Source organism: Lagenorhynchus albirostris, chromosome 10, assembly GCF_949774975.1.
Source record: "Lagenorhynchus albirostris chromosome 10, mLagAlb1.1, whole genome shotgun sequence".
Lineage (NCBI taxonomy): Eukaryota > Metazoa > Chordata > Mammalia > Artiodactyla > Delphinidae > Lagenorhynchus > Lagenorhynchus albirostris.
Genome location: NC_083104.1, coordinates 82,469,340 through 82,492,882, shown reverse-complemented (window position 1 = coordinate 82,492,882; position 23,543 = coordinate 82,469,340). Strand labels below are relative to the sequence as shown.

General features: G+C 44.5%; 1 protein-coding gene and 1 long non-coding RNA gene across 2 annotated transcripts; one reads left to right on the top strand and one right to left on the bottom strand.

The window, feature by feature from the left end:
* Positions 1-1,323: 1,323 nt before the first annotated feature.
* Positions 1,324-17,987, bottom strand: LOC132527565 (zinc finger protein RFP). The gene is made up of 8 exons (XM_060163452.1): positions 17,228-17,987; positions 15,925-16,020; positions 14,190-14,420; positions 8,849-8,871; positions 6,416-6,531; positions 6,264-6,296; positions 4,501-4,527; positions 1,324-2,979 (listed from the first exon to the last, which is right to left on the bottom strand). The coding sequence occupies exons 1-8, from the start codon at positions 17,645-17,647 to the stop codon at positions 2,384-2,386; spliced, it is 1,542 nt and encodes a 513-aa protein (XP_060019435.1). The 5' UTR covers positions 17,648-17,987; the 3' UTR covers positions 1,324-2,383.
* On the top strand, positions 17,823-21,968 carry LOC132527641 (uncharacterized). The gene is made up of 3 exons (XR_009543034.1): positions 17,823-18,106; positions 20,119-20,216; positions 21,617-21,968. It is a non-coding gene; the product is annotated as an uncharacterized LOC132527641 (long non-coding RNA).
* Positions 21,969-23,543: the final 1,575 nt, after the last annotated feature.

The following is a 23,543-nucleotide window of genomic DNA, read 5'->3' as shown; positions in this document are numbered from 1 at the left end:
CCAGTTCAAATTGGAAGTAGCTTTGCTGAATCCAACAAGGCTGCTTATCACTGCTCCAGGTGCTGCTGTTAATAAAAATTCAAGATGCTGCTCCTAAAGCACTGGGTCTACTGGAGATGAAGCAGACCCAATGTGAGACCCTTTAAGTTAGCCTGGAGACAGCTCCATCAGTCCAGCAGCAAGGACCAGGGAGTCTATCCTAGGGGCACATTTTCTTGGACTGGTACAAGCAAAGTGCCCTCTTTGTGGGCTCTTATCTTTCCTCCCTGCCCCAATGTACTACATTAAGTGAAACTGGAATGCGATTCTGACTGGGTCTCTTCACCTAGTTTTCCAGTCGCAGATCCTGAGTCTAGGGTAGACAGAGTTATTGTTAACGTCCCAGGTCAACAGACTGGCACTCCAAGCCTTCAGTTTCTGCTCTGCCTTCCCATGTGGAAAAGCATAATCCATAGATATTGTGAGGCAGGATATGATGTATATGGTCATGTGTTCCACCTCAGTATGAATTCTGGCCCTGCTGCTTCCTAGCTGTGCACCTTGGATAAATTACTATCCTCTCTGTGCTTCAGTTTCCTTGTGTAAAATAAAGGCAATAGTACCCACTTTGCAGGGTTGTTATGAGCATTAAATAAGCCCTTGTGCATAAAGCACTTCATATTATGTGCTAAGCACTGTTCTGTATCTGTGTAGTATTTTATATACATACATAATATATGTTATCATATGTATTTATATCTATTGAGAGCATTCAGCCAAAGCTAACCTAGCCTCATGGAAGCCCCTCTCTTTAGCTCTGGTTATTTCTCTTAAAACCCGATGAATAAATGAATGAATTAGGACATACCACCAATTCATGATCTTCAGCCATGAACCACAATGCTGGGTACAGGACTAAGTAAGACCACAAAATCTTGTCTTCTGAGGCCATGTCCAGAAGCAGGAAAGATCCAAATACCCTGGAAAGGAGCTGTTCTCTCAGCCTATCTTTCCTCCTTAGGACGTGGTGACCTCCATGCCCCCAAGGGCTTAGGCTGCTGCTTCTGAGTTGGGAAGCAAGTTCTGGGCTCTTTGATCTACACCGAGCATTGCTGCATTACCCCACTGTTATAAAAAAGGACTTGAAAGAACACTTTCCCAGTGAAGTGACAGGATTAACAAAGCTGTAGGCTGTGGATGTCCAACACTACTTTCCCAGCACCATTAGAAAACAGTAACATGGCACTGTTTTTATCATCCAGTTGGAAGTAAAATACTGGCCAGAATGGGATTCTGGACCCATATGAACCCAATCCTACCAAGACCCAGAAGACAACAACAGTGTAAACAACATCCATACTCACTTTATTTTCAAACAGAGGAGCATGTACCCAAAGAGAAGCGGGACTCAGAGCCACTGTGGGAGCTTTTGCTCAAAGTGATCTGCCTTGGTCTTCTGACCTCAGAACACCTCGTGATCCAATGGCCATGGGGATGGAAGTGCCCCTTGATGGTACACATATTAGAAAGGTAAATCCCCCCATCCCTCAAAGGAGATGGGAGAAAAGGAGACAAAAGTCAATGAATCCCTGGCATACTGCCCCGGAATCCTTCCAGGGATAGTGTATGACTGACCATCAGTCCACAAATGTGAGTGGGAGGGGATGTAGGAACAATGGATGGTGCTGGGCAGAAAATTATCCTGGATGACGTGCATCCAGCACCTGGATAGACTTTTCATTAGAATGAAGGGAGCTGACAAAGCCCTCAAAAAGACAGAAAAGAGCACATTGATTAGAACATTATCTCATAACAGAGGTGGGACCATTTCCCACCATTATTGTAAAATAACAGTAACTAATCAAAACACATATAGACCTCTTTAATGGAGTTAATAAATAAAACTACGGCCAATTGGGAATCAGGGGTAGAGGTACTATTCCCAGGAGGAAAAACTGGGACAAAAGGGAGCCATGCTGACAGGGCTTTCTAGTCCAGCTCTAGGTTCTTAGAAAGAAGCCCTAGTTCAGAAATGACAGCAAATACCCATGATCACTATGTGGGGCTGAGCCAAGGTGTTAAATATCTTGAATGGCTCTCCGAACCCAAGATTATTCATATTCTTTATCCCCTCCAGTAATGTGTAAGACCAAGAAGTGTGGAACTCTGGAGGTGGACATGTGGTTTTTATTTCCGGGCAATCTTAATACTTCTCATTACATCTCACAATTTTCGTGGGAAGGGAGGGGATGGCAGAGAACATGGACATCCTGTCTTGCACTGCAGGGCTCGGAAAGTGGTAAGGACATCCAGCTGTGATGGGCAGGAAGTGTCAAGGCAACAGGATGCCTTATGCCTGGGGTAGGAGTATGGTCAATGGCCCTTTTGGCCTGAGTTCACCTCCTCAAGGGGAGGTCTCCATGGAATGACCATGATTCCCAACATGGCCAGAAAACCCATCGATCCCACTCATGGGGCAGATGATCAGAGGAGCTGCGCTCTTCCCTCCCGAGTAACTCAGACTGAAGTAGGGCCGGACAGGCCCACAGAAGGTAGCATGAGAGAAAGTAAAGGTGTGACACCTCTCTGTCACATTGTAGAAGGAGACCTCGCCAGCATCATAGTCCAAAAAAATCCCCACCCGTTGGAGAGGGGTCCGCAGGGGGAGGGCAGTCATTGGGGAGGTAAGAGCCCAGTACTCTTTCCCATACCACAAGGACACTGCCCAGAATCCATTCTGGGGGGCCGAGGTTACTCCGCCTTTTCTGCACACTGAGTCTTCACAGACACCTATGGTCCACTTGGCTTTATCTCCCACCTCTACCTCCCAATAATGTCTCCCAGCGATGAAGCATGGAGAGCCCAAGACACAGGGAAACAGATTGAACCGCTCAGGGTTGTCAGGCAGGTCCTGCTGGAGGTAACTGTACCGCACTTGCCGCAGGTTATCAGAGAGGATCAGGCTGGGGTAGGCCGTGTCTGGATCCAGAGTCACATCCACTGCAGAGGAACAGAAGGGCAGAGGAAGGTCAGCCGAGAGCCAGGAAAGCCCACTCTGAACACCTAGCTTTTCTCCTACCCCCTAAGAAGAGAATATGAGCTCTCCAACAAAGGCACATTCATCTTACACTCAATTACATCCTGAAATTGACATTCCAAAAGTTACTGTTTGGATTAGCTAGTTACTTCTTTTAGCTAGGATATATTGAAAGTACTGAAATTTTTACCTCTATTTGCTTTTTCACATCTTAAACCACAATATCCATTATTAAGCTGAATTTGAGGTTTTCTTACATGTATGTCCAATCCCTTAATCTAAAAGTCTTGGGGACCAGAAGTTTCACAGAATACAGAATTTAGATAGACAGGGTGTGGTACAGCACTCTACAACCAAATATCAACAGATCTGCTGTGAAACATACGAATGTTCACATTACATCGGATAAAGACACTAGTCCCACATGCATCTTACAATCATGTGGTGGTTTCCTGTTTTAAAATCACTGGCATATATTCTCTCATTTGCTCTTCATACCTGGTTCAGAAGGAAGACTCCCAAACATTCTCTCTCTGAACCAAAGCTCAGCTAGGTTGACTGATTCCCACAAAAGATTGATGACATGCAACTGGTGGAGGTGACCAAGAACCCCAGAGGCTTGGTTTTTGGTTCAAAAATCTGTTCACAACAGTTGCCCATTTTTTCCCTCATGTCATGGGTATACCTCACACCTCCAACCAGACATTTAACTCCAAGGATAGGTCAGTGTCTTATGCTCTTTTGTTCCCTCTGCAGTACCCTGCGCAACATTAGGAAATGTAAGACATAAGCAAAGTAATCAAGTAATACTTGTTGAAAGAATTAAATATGGATTACAGCCAGGGGATATCAATGAAAGAAGACCCGTTGTATGTAGAGTCCCTCTGTTCATGAGGACGATCTCATGAAACAGAAGGCGGTCCTGTGACTGTGGAAAGTACAAACCTCAGTTCTGAGTACCTATGAGGTCACAGATTTACGCAGTGTCTCTGAACCTGAGGTGTTGGTGATGGTCAAGGAGAGGGAGAGTTTCAACTCTTGCTCTGAGGCACAGAGAAGGGATGACAGCAGATTCCTCTTAGACTGTCCCTAGCACTCAGAATAAGAGGTGAGCTCAGTAGTTTTGGAAGGATGACTGCCTTTTGTAAACCACACACTGCCCAAGGCTAAGTGGGTAGAGCAGCATACCAGTGTACTAGCAGTGGCAGTGCTCTACTTTTTGGAAACTGTAGTTTCACCTCTATAATCCTTCATAGCTCCTGAGTTTGATTTCCTCCTATTCAAAGGTCCATGGTTTCAGCTCTGAAGCAAAGATATTACAAACACATAGAAACAACTGATGTATTTTTGTGATTATTATCATTTTTCATACATGTAACCTAAAGGATCCTAATTAGGCACTTTCCAAAATCATTCACAATAGTAGTTATGTTGATAAGGATTTTTACTCCTTTTTCCAAATGGTTTTGTCTCCTATCACCCACCTGAGTATAACTGGGCCTCTCTCAATTCTAAAAAACAAAAGAGAAAGAAGTTACAGAAGTCATCTGAATATTTCCAGGAATACCTAAGAGACGGAGCTTTGGTTAGAGTCATCATAAAGCAATGGTTTCCATTAGACACCCCAGAACCCCTGTTGTCACTCACGCACTGATTTCTTCAGTGTATGACTCCATCTTCCAGCCTAGAGCTCAAAAGGAAGAGGGATTGGAAACTTTGGGCAGAAGAATAACGACATGCCCGAGATTGGTAGCATATGGGGCCAAACTGAGCCAAGATTAAGGATTCCACCCTCCAGTGGGCCAGCTGGCTCTGCAGGGGGAGATGGAGGTTCTAAGTCCGCATCATAGATAACTCTTGGCTTTCATAAGCAACCTATTCTAGGGGATGAGTGGTTCAAGTGACATCCACTACCAAGCTGGAGCAAACAAGACCACTTGCAGTAAAATGCTTTTACAGTTGAAAAAGCATTTTCATAGACACGTTCTCAGTGAGCCTTTTAAGTGACAGGAGAAGAGTAGGAAAAATAAATGAGTCAGATCAAGGAACGTCATGTCTGAGCTTCTGGTATTAAGTGGAGTTTCTCCCTGTTTTGCTTGTGAGCACTCCCTAAGTCTACATTGCTAGATGTGAAAAAAGTATGTATCTGAAAAGATACAATGCAAATAAAGTTTTAGCATATACAGGAAATTATCAGAATTATGGGGATTTGTAATTTGTACTAAATGAGAAAAGGGATTACCTACATATAAGGATTTCAAATTCTACCAGGCTGCCTAGAATTTTAGCATTTAGTATACAGCCATATGTGCTGTATGCTCATATGTGATCATGAGCAGAAAATTTTGTATTAGGAAGAGCATCCCTTAAATACCTTGAACATTTTATTTAATAAACATAAATGTAGGGTTTATTACGTGTCAGGCTCCATTCTAAAAGGCTTTAGAAATGGTAACTAATTTAACTTAATCCTTACAACCCTGTGAGGTAAGAGCTACTATCCTCCTCATTTTACAGATGAGGAAATTATAGTGTAGAATTCTTATCAAGTGGCAGAGCTGGGCGCAGGACCCAGGCAGCCAGACTCCTGAATCCCTGTTCCTAACCACTTCCCTCGAGGTTCTGCCTCAATCAGTGCTGCTTGATTCCTCCTGTCCTGGTCAGCACCAGTGCCTACACGCAGCAGAAACTCTATAAATTATAACCACAAACACTAGCTCAAATGAAATGTAGCTAGGATAGTTTCTGTTCATTCTCTTTCTCAATTAAAAATAATTTTAAATAATCAAACTAATTCTGGATTAATTATTGGATTGTATATTTTTCTCCTCCATTAATGTAGGTTAAGAAATGAGTGCAGGGCTTCCCTGGTGGCACAGTGGTTGGGAGTCTGCCTGCCGATGCGGGGCACACGGGTTCGTGCCCCGGTCCGGGAGAGCGGCTGGGCCCGTGAGCCATGGCCGCTGAGCCTGCGCGTCTGGAGCCTGTGCTCCGCAGCGGGAGAGGCCATAACGGTGAGAGGCCCGCGTACCGCAAAAAAAAAAAAAAAGAAAGAAATGAGTGCATATAGTTAAAAGGCTTCAAATTGAAACAAGAGGCTATTAATTGAAAAAAAGCAAAAAGGAAGATGTAAAATATCAGGGGAGGCCGGCCAGCGGGTATCGCGCATTTCCCATTTTCCCACACTTTAGCGTTCATCTTCCCAGGAAACTTCAACGTCAAAAGCCCATTAAGTAGATAAATTTACCTTGGATTTTCTCCATATCTGACTGCATTTTTTCTAAGGAGAGAAAAGAAGATGTTTAGTTTGCATCCCATTATCTGGCTGGAAAATACATCCTCTCAGGCAATATAGTTATTGAGAGCATAAACCCTCATGGATCCCTCTTCTTACGTTACCTGTGAACTGCTTTAGACTCTCTGTCAAGAACAGACACTTCTGGGCAAAAATGTGGATTTTCTCTTGCAGATCTGGAGGTGTGATCCAGGGTTCAGGGATCCTGATTCTTTCAGCCCTATGTTTAAAAAAAAAAAGCAACAAAAAAACAAGTGAATCCCTCCCCCAACTCCACAACCTTTCAGGGTCCAGGACAAACCTGGCTAAACTGGACAACACAGGTGGACAATCTTTAAAAGCAGCCACTCTAGTCTTTTTTCTATTCTCCTTCTAGACTATGATCCTCTGGACCAGAATAGGAGAGACATCTTATTCACCTTCTTATTCCCCCACAGTACTAGCTTCTGGCTTTTCACATGGCGTGTCCTCAAAGATTTACTGAATTAAACTGAATATAAGCCTGACCTTGCCAGAAAGCACTAGATTCCATGATAAAGTCCTTGATATTTGTGGTGGGCAATGACCCCAAATCCTCAGGTTCCCAAATATGGAGAGAATGACATCTTCAGACAGACAGGTACTCTCTGGACAATACCCAGTTACCCACCACCCCCCTCAAGGGGTCTATGGCAAAGACTGACTGCTAGTTGCCCACCCAATATGCCTTCTCCCATCTTCCAAATTTTACTGGGTTCATGCCTGACTGGTCTAAATTTGATCTTGTGACTCAGTTCTGGCCAATGAGAGGTAAGAAGTATCTTGTGGTAATTTGAGAAGTCTGCATAAAAAGGAATGTGGTACTTCCCTGGTGGCTCAGTGGTTAAGAATCCGCCTGCCAATGCTAGGGGACACGGGTTCGAGCCCTGGTCCGGGAAGATCCCACATGCCACGGAGCAACTAAGCCCATGCACCACAACTACTGAGCCTGCGCTCTAGAGCCCGTGAGCCACAACTACTGAGCCCATGTGCTGCAACTACTGAAGCCCGCGTGCCCAGAGCCCGTGCTCTGCAACAAGAGAAGCCACCACAATGAGAAGCCCGTGCACAGCAACGAAGAGTAGCCCCTGCTCGCCACAACTAGAGAAAGCCCACGCGCAGCAACAAAGACCCAATGCAGCCAAAAATAAATAAATAAATTTATTTTTTTTTTAAAAAAGGTTTCTGGTTATATAAAATAATAAAATAAAATAAAAAGGTATGTCATGTGACTTATCTTCTTCCTGCTGGTTAGCATTCTAGGAACTATCTTGGACTGTAAGAACGAGGACTGTATCTTACAGATGGCAGAAGGGTAAATGGAAAGAAACCTCAGAGTCTGATGATCACTGGAGCCACCAAACCAGCCCTGGGCTACCTACTTGCACATTTTTAATGGTGACAAAATTTTAAAATTATGTTTAAGCCTTAAGCCAATGAAATTTTGGGTTTCCTAACTCAGAGAGCCAAACCCAAACCTTAACGTCCCCAAATGCTAGAATCTAAAGGATCTATCTCCCTGTTCGTTCAGAGCTAGACTGGTACCAAAAAGTTAAAGTAGTAGTAAAAGTGAAGGGAGTATTTGTTGGGGTCACTTGGCAGGGACTAGTACAAGTTCCAGCTCATCACCATCCCATCTCAGCAGGCCTCAAAAAGCTCAGTTCTATCAACAGTTCTGTCCACACAGCCCTCCCAGCCATCCAACCCCATCTATGTGCCACCCCCCCATATCTCCTCCAATGCTCCCGCATAATCAAGCTGCATTTCCTCTGGAGGGTTTTCACCCTTCAGGGTTTTAATTAGCTTCAAAGTTCAGTTCCCTCAAAGTCAGGCTCCGCCCCAGTAGGTACCAAACATTATGCCCCCCAAGGCCTATCCCATTTGTCCTTGCCATCCAACCCTGAAAACATAATTTAATCTTGGCTTCTTGCACATTCTGGGCTTCTCCTGCTCGGTCATGTCCCAATTCCCAGGTAGCTCTTCCTCACTTTCCATCTGATGATACAGTAGAGAAATAATGAGAACAAGAGCCAGAATCCAGGTAACTCATCACTCATTATATAACTCTGAGCTGGTCTCCCTTTTCTTAGGCCATATTCTCCCCATTACAGAAAAAAGAAAGAGTCAGAAACAGAGACACAGAGAGACAGAGATAACAAAAAAGAAAGGATTCTGAAATGTTTAGGAAACAAAAACTATAAAATACCCTTGCACTTTGCCTAAGTCCCTGTAACTCTCTACCCTCTCCATAGAAGTGTCCTCATAAATCACCAGCACCCTCCTAAATGGACCCCTACTCCACCCCTTATCCTCATAATTTGTCAATAATTCCTGAGTTTTATTGAGAAGAGCTGCACTCCATCTAGTTCTTTGCACACTAGTGACTCGGTTCAGGGACAGGCGGGACATGTGTCAACTTGGTAAGATGTCCTCAGGCTCTGGGCTCCTTCCAGAATTTCTAAGTATGAGGGAAAATCTTTTCAGGCTTGATTTAGCACGGGGGAGAGAGAAAACTGTACCTGTTCAACGTGTCTCCGATGTCCTATAAGAGAAAGGAAAAGGATAAGCATGAGAAATCATTCCTAACTTCCATTTTCTCTCACAGATGTTTGTTGAAAACCCAACTTATGGGGTGGCTCTCCTGGGAGAAACCAGGGAGACAAGGAGCACAACTCACGGTCCAGGAGCTAAAAACTGGGCAGAGGAAACTGGGCTGCACGCTATTCACTATTCTAGCACTTCCTGCGCTCTCCTCCTGCACACTGGTCAAGGATCTCAAGATTTCAAATTTACTGACTCAAGCATCCCACCCTTGGACCACAACTGCCTGCCTGTCTAGCTTGATTTCTTTGACGTATTACTGTGAAATCATTTCAAATACACAGAAAAGCTGCTAGCACAAAGAGCTCCTGTATACTCTTTTTCCCAGACATATTTATCTTTAGAATCATTTGAGAGGTCATTGTTTATATTATATCCCTTTACCCCTTGATGATTCTGTACCTCCTAAGAGCAAGTACATTTTCTTATATAACTATAGTACAGTTATCAAACTCAGGAAGCTGAATATTGATACATTTGTATAATCAACAGTCCATAACCTAATTTAATTGTCTTATTAATATTCTTTACAGCTACTCCCCTCCCCACTCAGGTAATCCAGGATCGTTCATTGCATTTTTATGATGACATGTGTCTATAAGTCTGGAGTGGCTTTTGTGACACATTGCCTTAACACTGGCTAATTATTTTATAGAATATCTCTCTATTTGGGTTTCCCAGATATTGCTGTCATGATTAAACTAAAGTGTATTATCTTTTTTTCTTTTTACTTCATTTATTTATTTATTATTTATTTTTGGCTGTGTTGGGTCTTTGCTGCACGCGGGCTTTCTTTAGTTGCGGCGAGCGGGGGCTACTCTGTTGTGGTGCGTGGGCTTCTCATTGCAGGTGGCTTCTCTTGTTGCGGAGCACGGGCTCTAGGTGAGCGGGCTCAGTAGTTGTGGCGCATGGGCTTAGTTGCTCCGCGGCATGTGGGATCTTCCCAGACCAGGACTCGAATGTGTGTCCCCTGCGTTGGCAGGCGGATTCTTAACCTCTGCACCACTCAGGAAGTCCTCAAGCTGTACCGTCTTTGACTAGTGTATGCTGCTTGCTTCTAAATAAACATGATATTCACTTGTCCCTTATTGGTGATATTTTATAGCTACTATTTTTCCTTTTGTAATTAACAAGTAATCTAAAAGTGATACTTTGAAATTATGTTAACATGCCAGTCCCTATCAAACTCCCCCTCCCCTTAGGTTTAGCATCTGTCGATAATTATTGTCTAAATTAACTTTTAATATGATAGTTGCCAAATGATCATTTTCTACCTTCAAAATTCCTTCTAGAGCTTCCCTGGTGGTGCAGTGGTTAAGAATCCGCCTCCCAATGCAAGGGTCACCGTTTGATCCCTGGTCTGGCAAGATCCTGCATGCCACGGAGCAACTAAGCCCATGGGCCACAACTACTGCCACAACTACTGAAGCCCACGGGCCTAGAGCCCGTGTGCCGTAACAGAAGCCACTGCAATTAGAAGCCTGCGTACCACAACAAAGAGTAGCCCCTGCTCGCAGCAATTAGAGAAAGCCCACGTGCAACAACGAAGACCCAACGCAGCCAAAAATAAATAAATAAATAAATTTTAAAAATTCCTTCTACATTACTTAGTCAACATTCTACTGGAAGGAAGAATTTTCCCTTATTTATTATTAGTATGGACCCATCAATTCGTACTTTATTCAATGGGTTATAATCCATCACTGTTCTTATTTATATTGGTGCTCAAAATATCCAAGATGTGGCCAGAGAAAGTCTGTCACTCTTTCTCGTAACTCCTCTCATCACATTCTCCCCATTCCCATTATTTTCTGATTTATCCTTCCAGTCTTCCCTTTGCAAAAATAAACAGATACATGTATTTTCCAATTATCTCATCTTTCTTACACAAAAAGTAGCACACTCTATTTTGCACTTTGATTTTTTTCACTTACCAATATATTATAGAAACCACTCTGTATCAGTTCATAGGTATATTTCTTTTTTACAGTTGTCTAATATTCCTGTGTGAGTGTGTGTATACATACGTACAATGTTAAATACAGGTAGACAATAGTGAACATCTTGCCCACTTCCTGACCTCAGTGGGAATGCTCTAATTTTCCCGCATTAAGTAAGATTCAGCTTACTTTTCAAATGACTACTACCATGACCCCTCTTCCCCATGGAGCCCACAACCCCTCTTTTTTCTCTACTTTTACTTATCATCCAGTTTTTTTTAAATAAATAAATTTATTTATTTATTTTTGGCTGTGCTGGGTTTTAGTTGCTGCACACGGGCTTTCTCTAGTCGTGGCGAGTGGCGTCTACTCTTTGTTGCGGTGCGCGGGCTTCTCATTGTTGTGGAGCACAGGCTCTAGGCGCACAGGCTTCAGTAGTTGTGGCATGCAGGCTCAGTAGTTGTGGCTCACGGGCTCTAGAGGACAGGCTCAGTAGTTGTGGCTCACGGGATTAGTTGCTCTGCGGCATGTGGGATCTTCCCGGACGAGGGCTCGAAGCTGTGTTCCCTGCATTGGCAGGTGGATTCTTAACCACTGCGCCACCAGTGAAGTCCCTATCACCCAGTTTTGATTTCACGGTCCATGTGTTCAAAAATATTCTCACAAATACCTTCTACCTTAAAAAAATGGGCAAACCCATAAAGATACAAATTTGTGGTTACCACTGGGTAGAAAGGAATGAAGAATGACTGTTTAATGGGTACGAGGTCTCCTTTCGAGGTAATGAAAGTGTTCTGGAATTACATAGCTGTGATGGTGGCACAACACTGAGTTTACTAAATGTATTAAATGTACTAAGTTGTACACTTTGAAATGATTAAAATGGTGAATTTAGGTTATGTATATTTTATCACAATCAAAAAACCAAAAAACAACAAAACAAAAAGCTCAAATCTTGCAAAGCCCTAATCCTGGATGAGCCCAACTACCTGCTCTTCCTATGCCTGGCACCAGAGCAGTAACAGTCTGAAAAAGCAGGGACAAGAAAAAGGTCACACAACTGGGCAGACAAGTCCCAGTATAAACTGACGTCCACTGACCAAGTAATTCTAATACATCTCACAAACCAGATGGCTTTCCCATACTCTGAAACAATAATTTCAGAACTTTTCCACATTCTTCAAAGCTCATATTTTCTCTAATCCCTGCTCAATGGGAGCAGATGGTTCTGCTTTTCTAACTTCAAAAGAGAATAAGAGCCAACGGGGTACTTCTTGGTGGCACAGTGGTTAATCCGCCTTCCAATGGCGGGGACTCGGGTTCGAGCCCTGGTCCGGGAAGATCCCACAGGCCACGGAGCAACTAAGCCTGTGCGCCACAACTACTGAGCCTGTGCTCTACAGCCCGCGAGCCACAGCTACTGAAGCCGTGTACCTAGAGCCCATGCTCTGCAACAAAGAGAAGCCACCACAATGAGAAGCCCGCGCACCGCAACGAAGAGTAGCCCCCGCTCACTGCAACTAGAGAAAGCCCTCACGCAGCAATGGAGACACAAATGCAGCCAAAATAAATAAATAAAATAAATTTATTAAAAAAAAAGCCAACGGGTTTTAGCTACCAAAATGCACAACATGCCTGCATCTATCTGCCCCCACCGTCCTTTCTTCCCATACAACAGAGGATCTTCCAAAACTAAGTCCCACACATATGCTTTAGTCACCTTTCCCTTCTGCCTTCTCAGAAACAGCACATTAGTGATTAGTTCATCCTTATAGCTTCAGTAATTTTCTTCACCTGAATCCTTACAACATAGGTGCTCCTTTCCACATTTTCTTTTAAACTATGTTTAGCTAGTTTCTTTAAGCATCCCCTCCCCATAAAGCCCCACAATCCTACCTCATCTCTGAGTATTTTTTTTAATATCTCCTTCACAGTCTTACTTCTTGAAATAGTCATTTACTCTTCCAGTTTCCATTCACCCTCTGTCACCACAACTCTCCCTCATATGGCTCCTGACCAAATTATTCCACTGTGGCAGAATATCAATGATTATCTGAGATGAAAATCATTGAGATGATAATGATTATTATCAAGATTATCAATGATGCCCATGTTTTTAAACCAAATGTATCTCAGCCCTTATATTATTTCACCTCAACTGCATTAGATTCTGTTGTCCACTCCCTCCTTCCTGAAACATTTTTCCTCCCTTGCCACATTCTCTGGTCAACTGTTCGCTTTGCAAGCTCTTCCTTCTCTCCCTGGCAATTAAATACTGGTGTTAGTTAAGGCTCAAGATTAAGACTTCTCGTTTTAATCTAAAGCAGGAGTCAGTGAACTTCTTCTAAGGAAAAGGCCATACAGTCTCTGTCACAACTTCTCAACTCTGCTGCGACAGACAATACATAAATGAATGGGCGTGGCTGTGTTCCAATAAAAAGTATGGATAATGAAATTCAAATTTTATATAATTTCACATATCATGAAATAACATCCTTCTGATTTTTCCCCAACCATTCAAAACTGTAAAAAGCATACTTAGCTTGCAGAACATACAAAAACAGGTGGCGGGCCATAATTTGCTGACCCTAACCCTATCCTATGAGCCCCTTTTTAAGGGCGTTTATCAACACCAATGATACTTGTTTGCTCACTTCTTTATCATATGATCTCAACATTAGAATTTAAATTTCAGGAGAGCTTATTCACCACTTAATTCCGGTGCCTAGACTAGTGCCTGACCCAGAATAGACAATTCATATGCACTGAATGAACAAATGACAGTCAGGCATCAGCTCATTTCCAGTGGTCTTCCTGGGTTGGGTGCATTGCAGCTTTATCACCTGCACTACCAAGATTAAATCACAAGACTGCTTGGGCTGACCACTCCCACTCAAGCGTTTGTTTTGTAGCTGTGGTAATACACACATACATGTTAAAATTACAGGGTAACTGGAGTGAGGAGGGTCTTTAAATGACATGTGGGCCACACCCCTCATTACATAATGAGTAGATGAGGTCACTGAGGCCCAGAGAGGTCGAGAGCCTGTGATCAGACCACTTATCAGTGCAGGACAGGCCTGGGCATTAGGCCTCCCTTTTACCCTTTCCATGAGACAGTGCAACTGACTGACCCAAGCTGTGTCAACCAGGTCCTCTATTGTACATTTCCCCTCCAACATGCCCAACAGAGAGCTTGGCAAGCCCCTGCTACTCCCAGAGTTGGCAAGGCAGTTGGGGGGTCCTGGATACTCCTTGGCAAAGAGAGAAGGGAGACCTTTTAGCAGGAGCTGTCTTGGCAGGGCGCGCTAAGCCTCACCTGCAGGAGCTCCCTGGTGGGCTGCTGCTGCTTCTCTTCCAGCTGGGCGATCAGGTTGCTGAGGTGGGAGATGTTGCAAGAGAACTGAGTGATGGCACCATTGATACTGTTGTAGATGGCCAAGTCTAGCTCCTCGAGACGGGCCAGGAGGCGATACTCATGCTCCTTCAAGGAGTGATACAGCTGCTCAAACTCCCAAACGATCTTCTCCCTCTCCATCTGGGTCAGGCTCTGTGTGGATGACAGGCAAGGGCAGTGAAGAGAGGAAAGGCTACTTCTAGAGCCCTTCATATTTCTCCCCTGGCTATCCACCCCAAGACCTCATCATTGCATTCAGGTATACTATTTACTGTGCAACAGTGATGCACACACACCTTGCTTATAAATCCTTTTCATGAACTTATACTTCTCCTGAAAGGGACAAGTCTTTCAATGAATAAACAATACAATATAATCTTAGAAATGAAAGAGTCCTTAAAGCTCAACTAATTCAGTGCTTTGCAAAGAGAATGCCATTGGCACCCTGGTGGGGGGGGGCAATTCTGCCTGCATGGGACTGTTCTTTGCATTGCAGGATATTTAGCATCCTTGCCCAACCCTCCCCAATCACTCCAACCAAACACCCACACACCACGGAGAGGAGGAGAGGGCAGTACTCACCTCGCTGAAGAACCAAAAGTCTAGTCCAACCTACCTATTTCACAAGTGAGGAAACTGAGGCCTAGAGAGGTAGTATTACTCTCTCCATCTATTCAACTGGCTACTGACAGAGCCAAGAAGTATGTCCAGGTGCCCTGATTCTCAAAGAAGGGCTGTTTCCCCCCTTTGACAATCCCCCCCAGAGAGGACACAGTGGTGTGCTTAATGATTTAAGTCCACTCATGCTCACTAGAAGATTCTCCTTCAGTCAGACCTGTTTTCAAGCAAAGGCAGCTGAGGTCTCAGTGGATTCTGTGAGCAGAACAAGTGGTGGGATCTTACGGCATCATGGGAATAAGTTCCCAGTCCAAAAGTTCTATACTACACCCTGGCCAGGACTGACAAAATTTCTCACAAGATGGTGCTAGACACTACTAGTCTAAGAGTTTGCTTTTCGATGCAAATACCTCTAATGGATGGGAATTTGTAATATTTTATTTATTGTTCAAAAGAGGCTTAAACACTTAGATGGTAGACATATAAGTATATATTATAAAAGTCTCTATTTTTTTTCCCAGAACAAACCCCCCCAAATATCCCTATCACAAATCAGCACATTAGTCACTTGCTAACGCTTTGGGAGACTAGGGGAAGGGAACAAACTGAAAAGTTTAGAACTGAACTGTCAAGAAAAGGAACATTCCAGCAAGAAGCAACAGGCGGGCTTACAGAAAGCCACTGTCAGCAACTGTCTGCAGAATGGTACAAAGGAGGCTAACTGTGCCCAAGAATCTCACCTGTATTAGCTTTGTCAGGGATCAGCCTTGATCTGCACAAAGCTAGCAGATTAAACTTTTGATAGGTCAGATCTCTAGGGGTTCTAAACTCAGCTATTCCATCCTTTCCCCCAAAATGTGGGAGGGAATCCCTTGGTTCTCCAGGTGAATTCCCAACTGCCATATAAGGTTGTTCCACCCACACCTAGAAGTTCTGGGCGACGTGACTGCACAAGCTTAAGGGGAGCTTAACAGCCTCACAAAAAAAAAGAGAGTGACAGGCAGAACTGATATTACCTGTGAATTCCAAAGAACCTTACCAAGAGCTCAGCTCGTGCCTGTTCCCCCTGTGCCCGACGCCTCTTCTTTAGGTCTTTCACTCTTTTTAGGTGGTCCAGCTGGTTCTGGATTTGCTCCTAAGAAAAGCAAAAACAGGTGGGCAGTTCAAGATTAGGCAGACCATACCATCAATATGGCTATTCTGCTTATCACACGTGCAACCCACATTCCTGATGCCAAGTTCCTGGTTAGAGCCTATCCTTGGACCATACTGCCATCACCAGGGCACAGGGGTCACCAGACCTCTCCTTTGGTAGTTTGTATCTTAAATGGTGGGTCACCTACCTGCCCTTGGAAGGATACTGCATGGCTTAGTGGAAAGGTGAATGGACTAGGAGGCTTTAAGTTGTCGCTCTTTCACAGACGCGTACTGAGAAAATGACTTAACTTCTCTTATTTTCCTCTGGTGTGACATGGGCAAACACCACCTTCTCAACCTACTAGAGGGTTATCACCAGTGTGAGTAAAAGAATATTTTTGAAAGCACCATAAATGTTAAGTGAATAATTTTGCATGAATGTACTCACATTTAAACATGTACATAATTGTGTACATATTCCTGCAGTCCTCAAACACACAGATCATGCACTCCTTGAATGTTGCCTTACAACTGTTTTATATTTAATACTTTGTTTCCACGTTATTGTTTAGCTGTGCCAGTCTGTTGGTTCAAGAGTTCACAAAGGGATCCACACATCATTTTATTTCACTCAATCTTCATAACTGTGTTATCTCCTATGAGTCTCAAGGTGGTTAAATGACTTAGGTAGTAAGGAGCTCGTTCTTTTCCGTGAGCTTCTAGAAGAGGACGGAGCACAGGGAAGTGCTGGGGAATGGAGAGGTGATGGGCCTCTGCTTGATGTGTATACAGCCAGTTAACGTCCGACTGTGTTTTGTCTCAGATCATCTAGGAGCCGACAGGAGTGCGAGCGTCTCTGAAGCTTGTCGTTGTGGACGTGGTTTTACGCATATCTTTTATACCGTCAAGAGGGGTCTCCATGGGCCGTCTTTATGTATAATGTGCCCGTGAGCGGGTAAACATAGAGGCACATAAGGAAATGAGAGTGGGGGTGGGGAGACTTCTGGCTTCCTCACCAGCTACAGGTTTTCCTCCCAAATCTGAGTGCCGAGGCTCTGGAGCGGACAGAGAGGAAATGACGGCTGTGAACCACACGTCCGGCTCAGCCATTTTCTAGGCGGAAAAAAGGAAGCCCCTTTGGCTCTCTCCTCCCTTTGTCCGACTCGCGCTCCGGCCCCTCCCCGCCCCGCACGCCCGGCCCTCACCTTGAAGCCCTCCACCGCCTCCTCGAGCGGCAGCACGCTGTGGCCGCGGTGCTCGCGAGAGCGGTCGCACACCACGCAGATGGGCATCTGGTCCTCCTCGCAGTACAACTTCAGGGGCTCGCGGTGTTTCTCGCACACGCCCATCTCGCCTCCGGGCCCCGACGGCCGCTCGGTGCGCAACTGCTTCACCAGCTGGGTCACGTTGGCCAGGTGCCGGTTGGGCCGCATGTGCCGCTGCGGGAAGGTCTCCCGGCACTGGGGGCACGACACATTGGTCTCCGCCGCGCCCCAGCAGCGGGCGAGGCAGGCGCAACAGATGTTGTGGCCGCAGTCGAGCATCATGGGCTCGACAAAGTACTGCAGGCACACGGGGCAGGTGGTCTCCTGCTGTAAGCACTCGGCCACGCTCCCGGAGGCCATGGCGCGGGCCCGCAGGGGCGCACGGGCATGGGCCCCGGCGCCCAGCCCTGCGCGGAGCCCAGCTGTACCGCGCTCCCTCCCGTTCGCTGCTTCTGGGCGGCGCCGGGAGGCGAGCCCGGCTGCCGGAGGGCGGCTCCTCCCCGGCCCTGATCCCAGACGCGCCCGCGCGCTGGAACCCGGCGCCGCTGCGCCCGCCGAGGGAGCGTGGGGATATTGCGGCCCCACCTAGCCCAGCGGCTATGCGAGGGGGCAGCTGGTCGGGCGCCGCCGGTTGGACTCGCAGAGCCAGGCGCTCACAAGGCTCAGGACAACGTGGCCGCGTCCGAGCGGATCCCGGCAGCCCCGCAGACCTCACCCCGGCGCGAGCGGAAGGGGCGGCTCGGGGGCGGGGCTTGGCTCAGGCCTCCTGCGCACGGCAAGATTTCCTGGATTCAGGCCTGGATGATTTCCTCCGCAGAGGTTCGCGGAGGCCTAGCCGCCCGCCCTGGGGCGGAACGCGCGGGCGCGGGAGCCTTGGATACCGGTTACAGAGGCAGGCGGTGTCCGCGGGGTGCGGCGGGGACAGGGTATCCCCTGCCTGCACGCTCCGGGCCCGCCGCCGAGCTTCGGCGGCCCTGGGCCTGGATCCCTGGTCTTTTGTTGGGTTTCCTGTCTGGTGCCCACGCCTCAGCAAAGGCGAGAGAAAGCTAGCTTTGTGTTGGTGTGGTAAGAAAAGACATCTGGCCTCCCCGGGAGGCCGGAGGGATGAGGGTTGCAGACTGAGCCCCACCCGGCCTGTGAGGAGCTTTATCAAACAAACCCCATTTACAGGCGCTCGCAATTCTGTTTCGAAAAAGAAAGGCTTAATTATCAGGCGGCAACATTTCTGTGACAGAAACAGACAAGCCCAGTTCTGCTGCTTCCTATTGTGCCTAAGCAAACTGGTTTACCATTCTGAGCTTCAGTTTCCTCTCTGATGAAATGGTAATAATTATACCCCAGCAAGGACGGAGACTTCCTTACAACTTTTACTTTTTAAACCCTAAGTATGCTTATCCATTAAAATAGTAAAGCCCACTGCAAAGAGCTGTGTTGAATAGAACCTAAACATGCTTGCTCCTTCCTGAGGTACAGGGAGATTGGGAATCCTGTGGGTGACACAGGCTCTTTTCATTATCCAGTAAACTTAAAAAAATTTTGCGTTGTTCCCTCATCCCTACCTTGGTGTTTCCTCGTTTCCTTTGCTATTTTCTCAGTATTGTCCTTCCTCTAGATTTAATTGAATTTGGGCAGGCTTGCCTGTGTTAATTTAATTTACATTACTATACTTTGACCTAAATGATTTCAACAATGTCAGTTTGCAAATGTGTTTTAAATGAGTTAGTGACTGGTTGAATGTGACCAATTCCACCAGTTTCCCTGTTTCTAGTCTGTTTCTCTAACCTATTTACGTAACACTTCAATAACTCTTACATGTCTGTCAAGGTTCTAATTCAGGGCACACTTTTAGAATAGGAAGTGATGTGTGCTCTCACATAGTCCAGCATACTTTATATGTCAAGTATAAAGTATACATAAATAAACTGAGATCAGATGCTTTAGTAACTCCATGAGGACAGAAACTTCTTTCCAGACCTTCTATGATCTCCATTATGCCTTGCACATAGATTTAATCACGTGAAAGGACTTCAACACTTGTTGAATTATTAGACTAATAATCAATTAACTTAATGATTCTACTGTCACATTTTATGCGTACTTCTTATCTTTATCACAGTTATTCATTTGTAAAGGGTGCAAACACAAATGCCTACTGGAGACAAGAAGGTAATTTAAATGAGCAGGCCAGTCCAGGGTCACAACAGGAAAAGATGGGGACAGCGAATAACTGGAGGACAGATGAGGCAGCTACTTCTTATTGAGAATGTGAGCCCAGCGTATTGCCAAATCTTTGATTTTCAAGAGAAGGCAGAAATCTAGAGATTTATGTGAAATTGATTGACTTTCAAGTGTTGGAAACTAAAAATTGTAAAAATCATCTCGGCAAGATGAAATTGACCTCCTCACCTCCAGTTTGGGACTTCTGGTACAGCTATTTATTTTAATAAGTGCTTTTCAACCTTAACACAATATGGAAGGGACTGTCATTGACTACTTTATAGCCAATCTCCACTCCTTCCTTAAAGTTTTATTCCAGGTAGCAGTATGCCCAGCTGAAAGATACTTTCCAGGTGCCTTTACTGCCAATACTATGGTATATTCATGAAGGCAGCTCTGCTGTATGAAATCTTGTCCAGCTGGTTATGGATGTGCTCAGGAACACCAACTCACCTAGCGCTTCTTTCACACTTCAACATGGCCCTGAGATTTTAGGTGGCTAGTGATATCTATGTGGAAGGTTTTGGCTGGTCATTCTGAGAATGCTTCTTAAAGGAAGACTACTCAGCTGCAAAGCATACCTTTTTAACATTCCCCCTTCCTAATTCTTCCAGCCTGGAATGTGCACGTGATGGTAGGAGGTTGACCAGCTGTCCTGGACCATGAGACAATCTTGAGGATGGAAGCCTGCACTAAGATGATATAGTAAAAGGTAAAGAAGCCTGGGTCCTTATTCACTGCAGAGTGCCTGCATCTAATTATATATGTAAGAGAGACTAAAGCAACTGTCCTGTTTAAGCCACCTATTTGGATTGTCTGCATATGCAATGGAAACTAAACCTAACTAATAAATACAGTTTTTATTAATAAAGTGTTTTATTTTGAAATAAATTCCCACCTATTTAAAAATAAATTCCCTATCAACACAACCTATCTGCCCTCAGGGTGCCAGTAATTTCTGTTAGTATTGGCTAAATCCAGAGGATACTCTTCAGCCTTTATCTTAATGTTCCTGAGGCATTTGACACTGTTGACCCCTTTCTCCTTGGACCATTCTTCTTCCAGGCACCAAACTGAGTAGAACCTGATAAGGCCTAAGATATTTGTGCTTCCACTGTCTCCTCTTTTTTCTGTCTTTACCAAGTGATGCTAAAGTTAGTCTGGAAATATAAAAATAAAAAATAGGAAAAACACAAGGCTACAATAATTAAAGTAAGAATAAGCTGATAGATCAATAGAATAGACTGGGAACCGAGAAATAAACCCAAATCTTGTTCTCAAACCCAAGTTCTGTGCCTGACAAACAGTGAGGCTAAACAAACCAAAATGTCAGAGTTTGGAGCAGGGAAAGTTTTATATTGCAGGACCAAGCAAGGAGAACGGGTGGCTCGTGCTCAAAACCCCTAAACTCCCCAATGGTTTTGGAGGAGAAGTTTTTAATAGGCAAAATTTGGGGTGAGGCCTGCAGGGTGTGTGACTTTCTTCTGATTGGTTGGTGGTGAGGTAACAGGACAGGCAGTGCTCCAGAAATCCTGTGTTCAGCTTGAAGTTACCATCCTCCACCTGGGTGAGGACCTTAGGTTCTGGCAGAAGAACTCAATATACATGTTGTCATATATATTCCTTGAGGAGGAACCAGGACCCTGCCCCAAGGGTGCACTATTGTTTCGTGACTGCTCTTCCTTTCCTTCTTCATTCCCTCCCTTCCCTGATTAGCAACTGTTTGAATCTGCTCTTTAGAACTCAGGGAAGCTCAAGGAGGCTGAATAAAGTCTATGGACACAGGAAGGGTTTGTACCAGGGAGGGCCCCACAGGTCCTGCCTTGTTTCACAGGGGAAAAGAACAAGTTAATAAACATGTGGAAAGAAGTTTAACTCACTATTAATAAATTAATGTGATGTTGCTTTTAATTTATGAAATGAGTAAAGACTAAAAAGCTCAACAATACTCAGTATTGGTGAGAACGTGAGGAAACAGGCATTCCAGTATACCATGAGAGGGTAAATTTGGAGAACATTGTTGAGAGCAACTTAGTAATAGCTTAAGAAAAACAATTTTAATGCACATACTCTTTGAACCATCTACTCCTCTTCTCTCCCATCTGTACAAAGATGATTGATTGGACTTCCCTGGTGGCACAGTGGTTAAGAATCCTCCTGCCAATGCAGGGGACATGGGTTCCAGCCCTGGTCTGGGAAGATCCCACATGCCACGGAGCAACTAAGCCTGTGCGCCACAACTACTGAGCCTGTGCTCTAGAGCCCGCGAGCCACAACTACTGAGCCTGCACGCCACAGCTACTGAAGCCCACGTGCCTAGAGCCCATGCTCCACAACAAGAGAAGTCACTGCAATGAGAAGCCTGTGCACCGCAAGGAAGAGTAGCCCCCATTCACTGCAACTAGAGAAAGCCTGTGTGCAGCAACAAAGACCCAAAGCAGCCAAAAATAAATAAATTTATTAAAAAAAAGATGATTGTATAAGGATTGTCATTATAGCATTGTTTGCATTTGTAAAATGCTGGAACCAATATAAATATGCTTCAATAGGGGACAGGTTAATGAAAATACTATTCAGTCTTACAATGGAATACTATGCAGGGACCAAAAAGAATGAGTTAGATCTATATGTACTAATATGGAAAGATGTCTGAGATTTATTCATTCATTCATTCATCCATCCATTCATTCATTCATTTAAGTGTTTGTTGAGGGTGTACCATGGCTCTCTTTTAGGCTCCAGGATACAGCAGGGAACAAAACAAAGTTCCTGGGCTCATGGATTTGCTTTCTAGGGAGAAATATGGATAATAGGCAAGCTAAGAAATAAATACGTAGTATGAAAGATCCATGAAGAAAAATGAATCAGGATATGGAGGATGAAGAGTGATTGGGGCATTATTTTATATTGGGTGGTCAGAGGAGGTTTCTCTGATGAGGTAGCCAAATGGCTGCTGCAGTTTTGAGTCTCAAATCTATATGTCATTGGACATTTAACCCAGAGAAATGAAAACTTAACATTCACACCAAAAGTTTGCATAAAGCATTATTCATAATAGCCAAACTTGGAAACAGTCTTCAATAATGAGTGGTTAAACAAATTGTGGCACATCCGTATCATGGAATACTTTTCAGCAATGAAAAGGAATGGACTATTGAAATACACAACTTGGATGGATCTCAAGGGAATTATACTGAGTCAAGAAGGTCAGTCTCGAAATGTTATATTCTGTATGATTCCATTTATAGCATCCTTGAAGTGACAAAATGATAGATATAGAGAACAGAGTAGTGGTTTATGGTTTATTGAGAAGGGGGAAAGGAGGTGTCTGTGACTATAAAAGGGATCCTTGTGATGGAACAGTTCTGTATCTTAACTGTGGTGTTAATCACATGTGATATCTACACATGATGAAACTTCATAGAACTAAATACACACACACAAGTGCATATAAAAACAAGTGAAATCTGAATAAGGTTGGTGGATGATATCAATGTCAATTTCCTGATTGTGATAGTGTACTATGCTTATGTAAGATAGTAACATTGGAGGAGATTAGGTGAAGACTATACTGGGTTTCTATTATTCTTACAACTATATGTGAATCTACAATAATCTCAGAATAAAAAGTTTTTAAAATTTTCTGCACATCACAACTTCCATGTCTTGTCTTTTTCCAGTCAAACAAAGCCCTGTGTTTAAAGGAACACTATGGGCTGCTTGGCTTACATTTGGCTTTTACTACCCACCCCTGAACCAGTTAATGTGGCAAGGGGGCTAAGACGATACTCACAGGTCAATGCCAGCCGAGACCCATCCTTGAAGTCAAAACTCTGCAGACCTCCTGGGTACTATGCAGTGGACTAGACTGGATGCTGGTGAAACATCCACAAGATCTGCTACATCACCTTCCCCTATTCTGACTGTTTAGTCACTTGGGTCCTATATCCTTTACAATTAGGTTCTCCTGCATATGATAGGAAAGCCCAAAAAAGGGTTTTTATCTCCCTCATGTAAAAGAAGACCAGAAGAAGGCAAT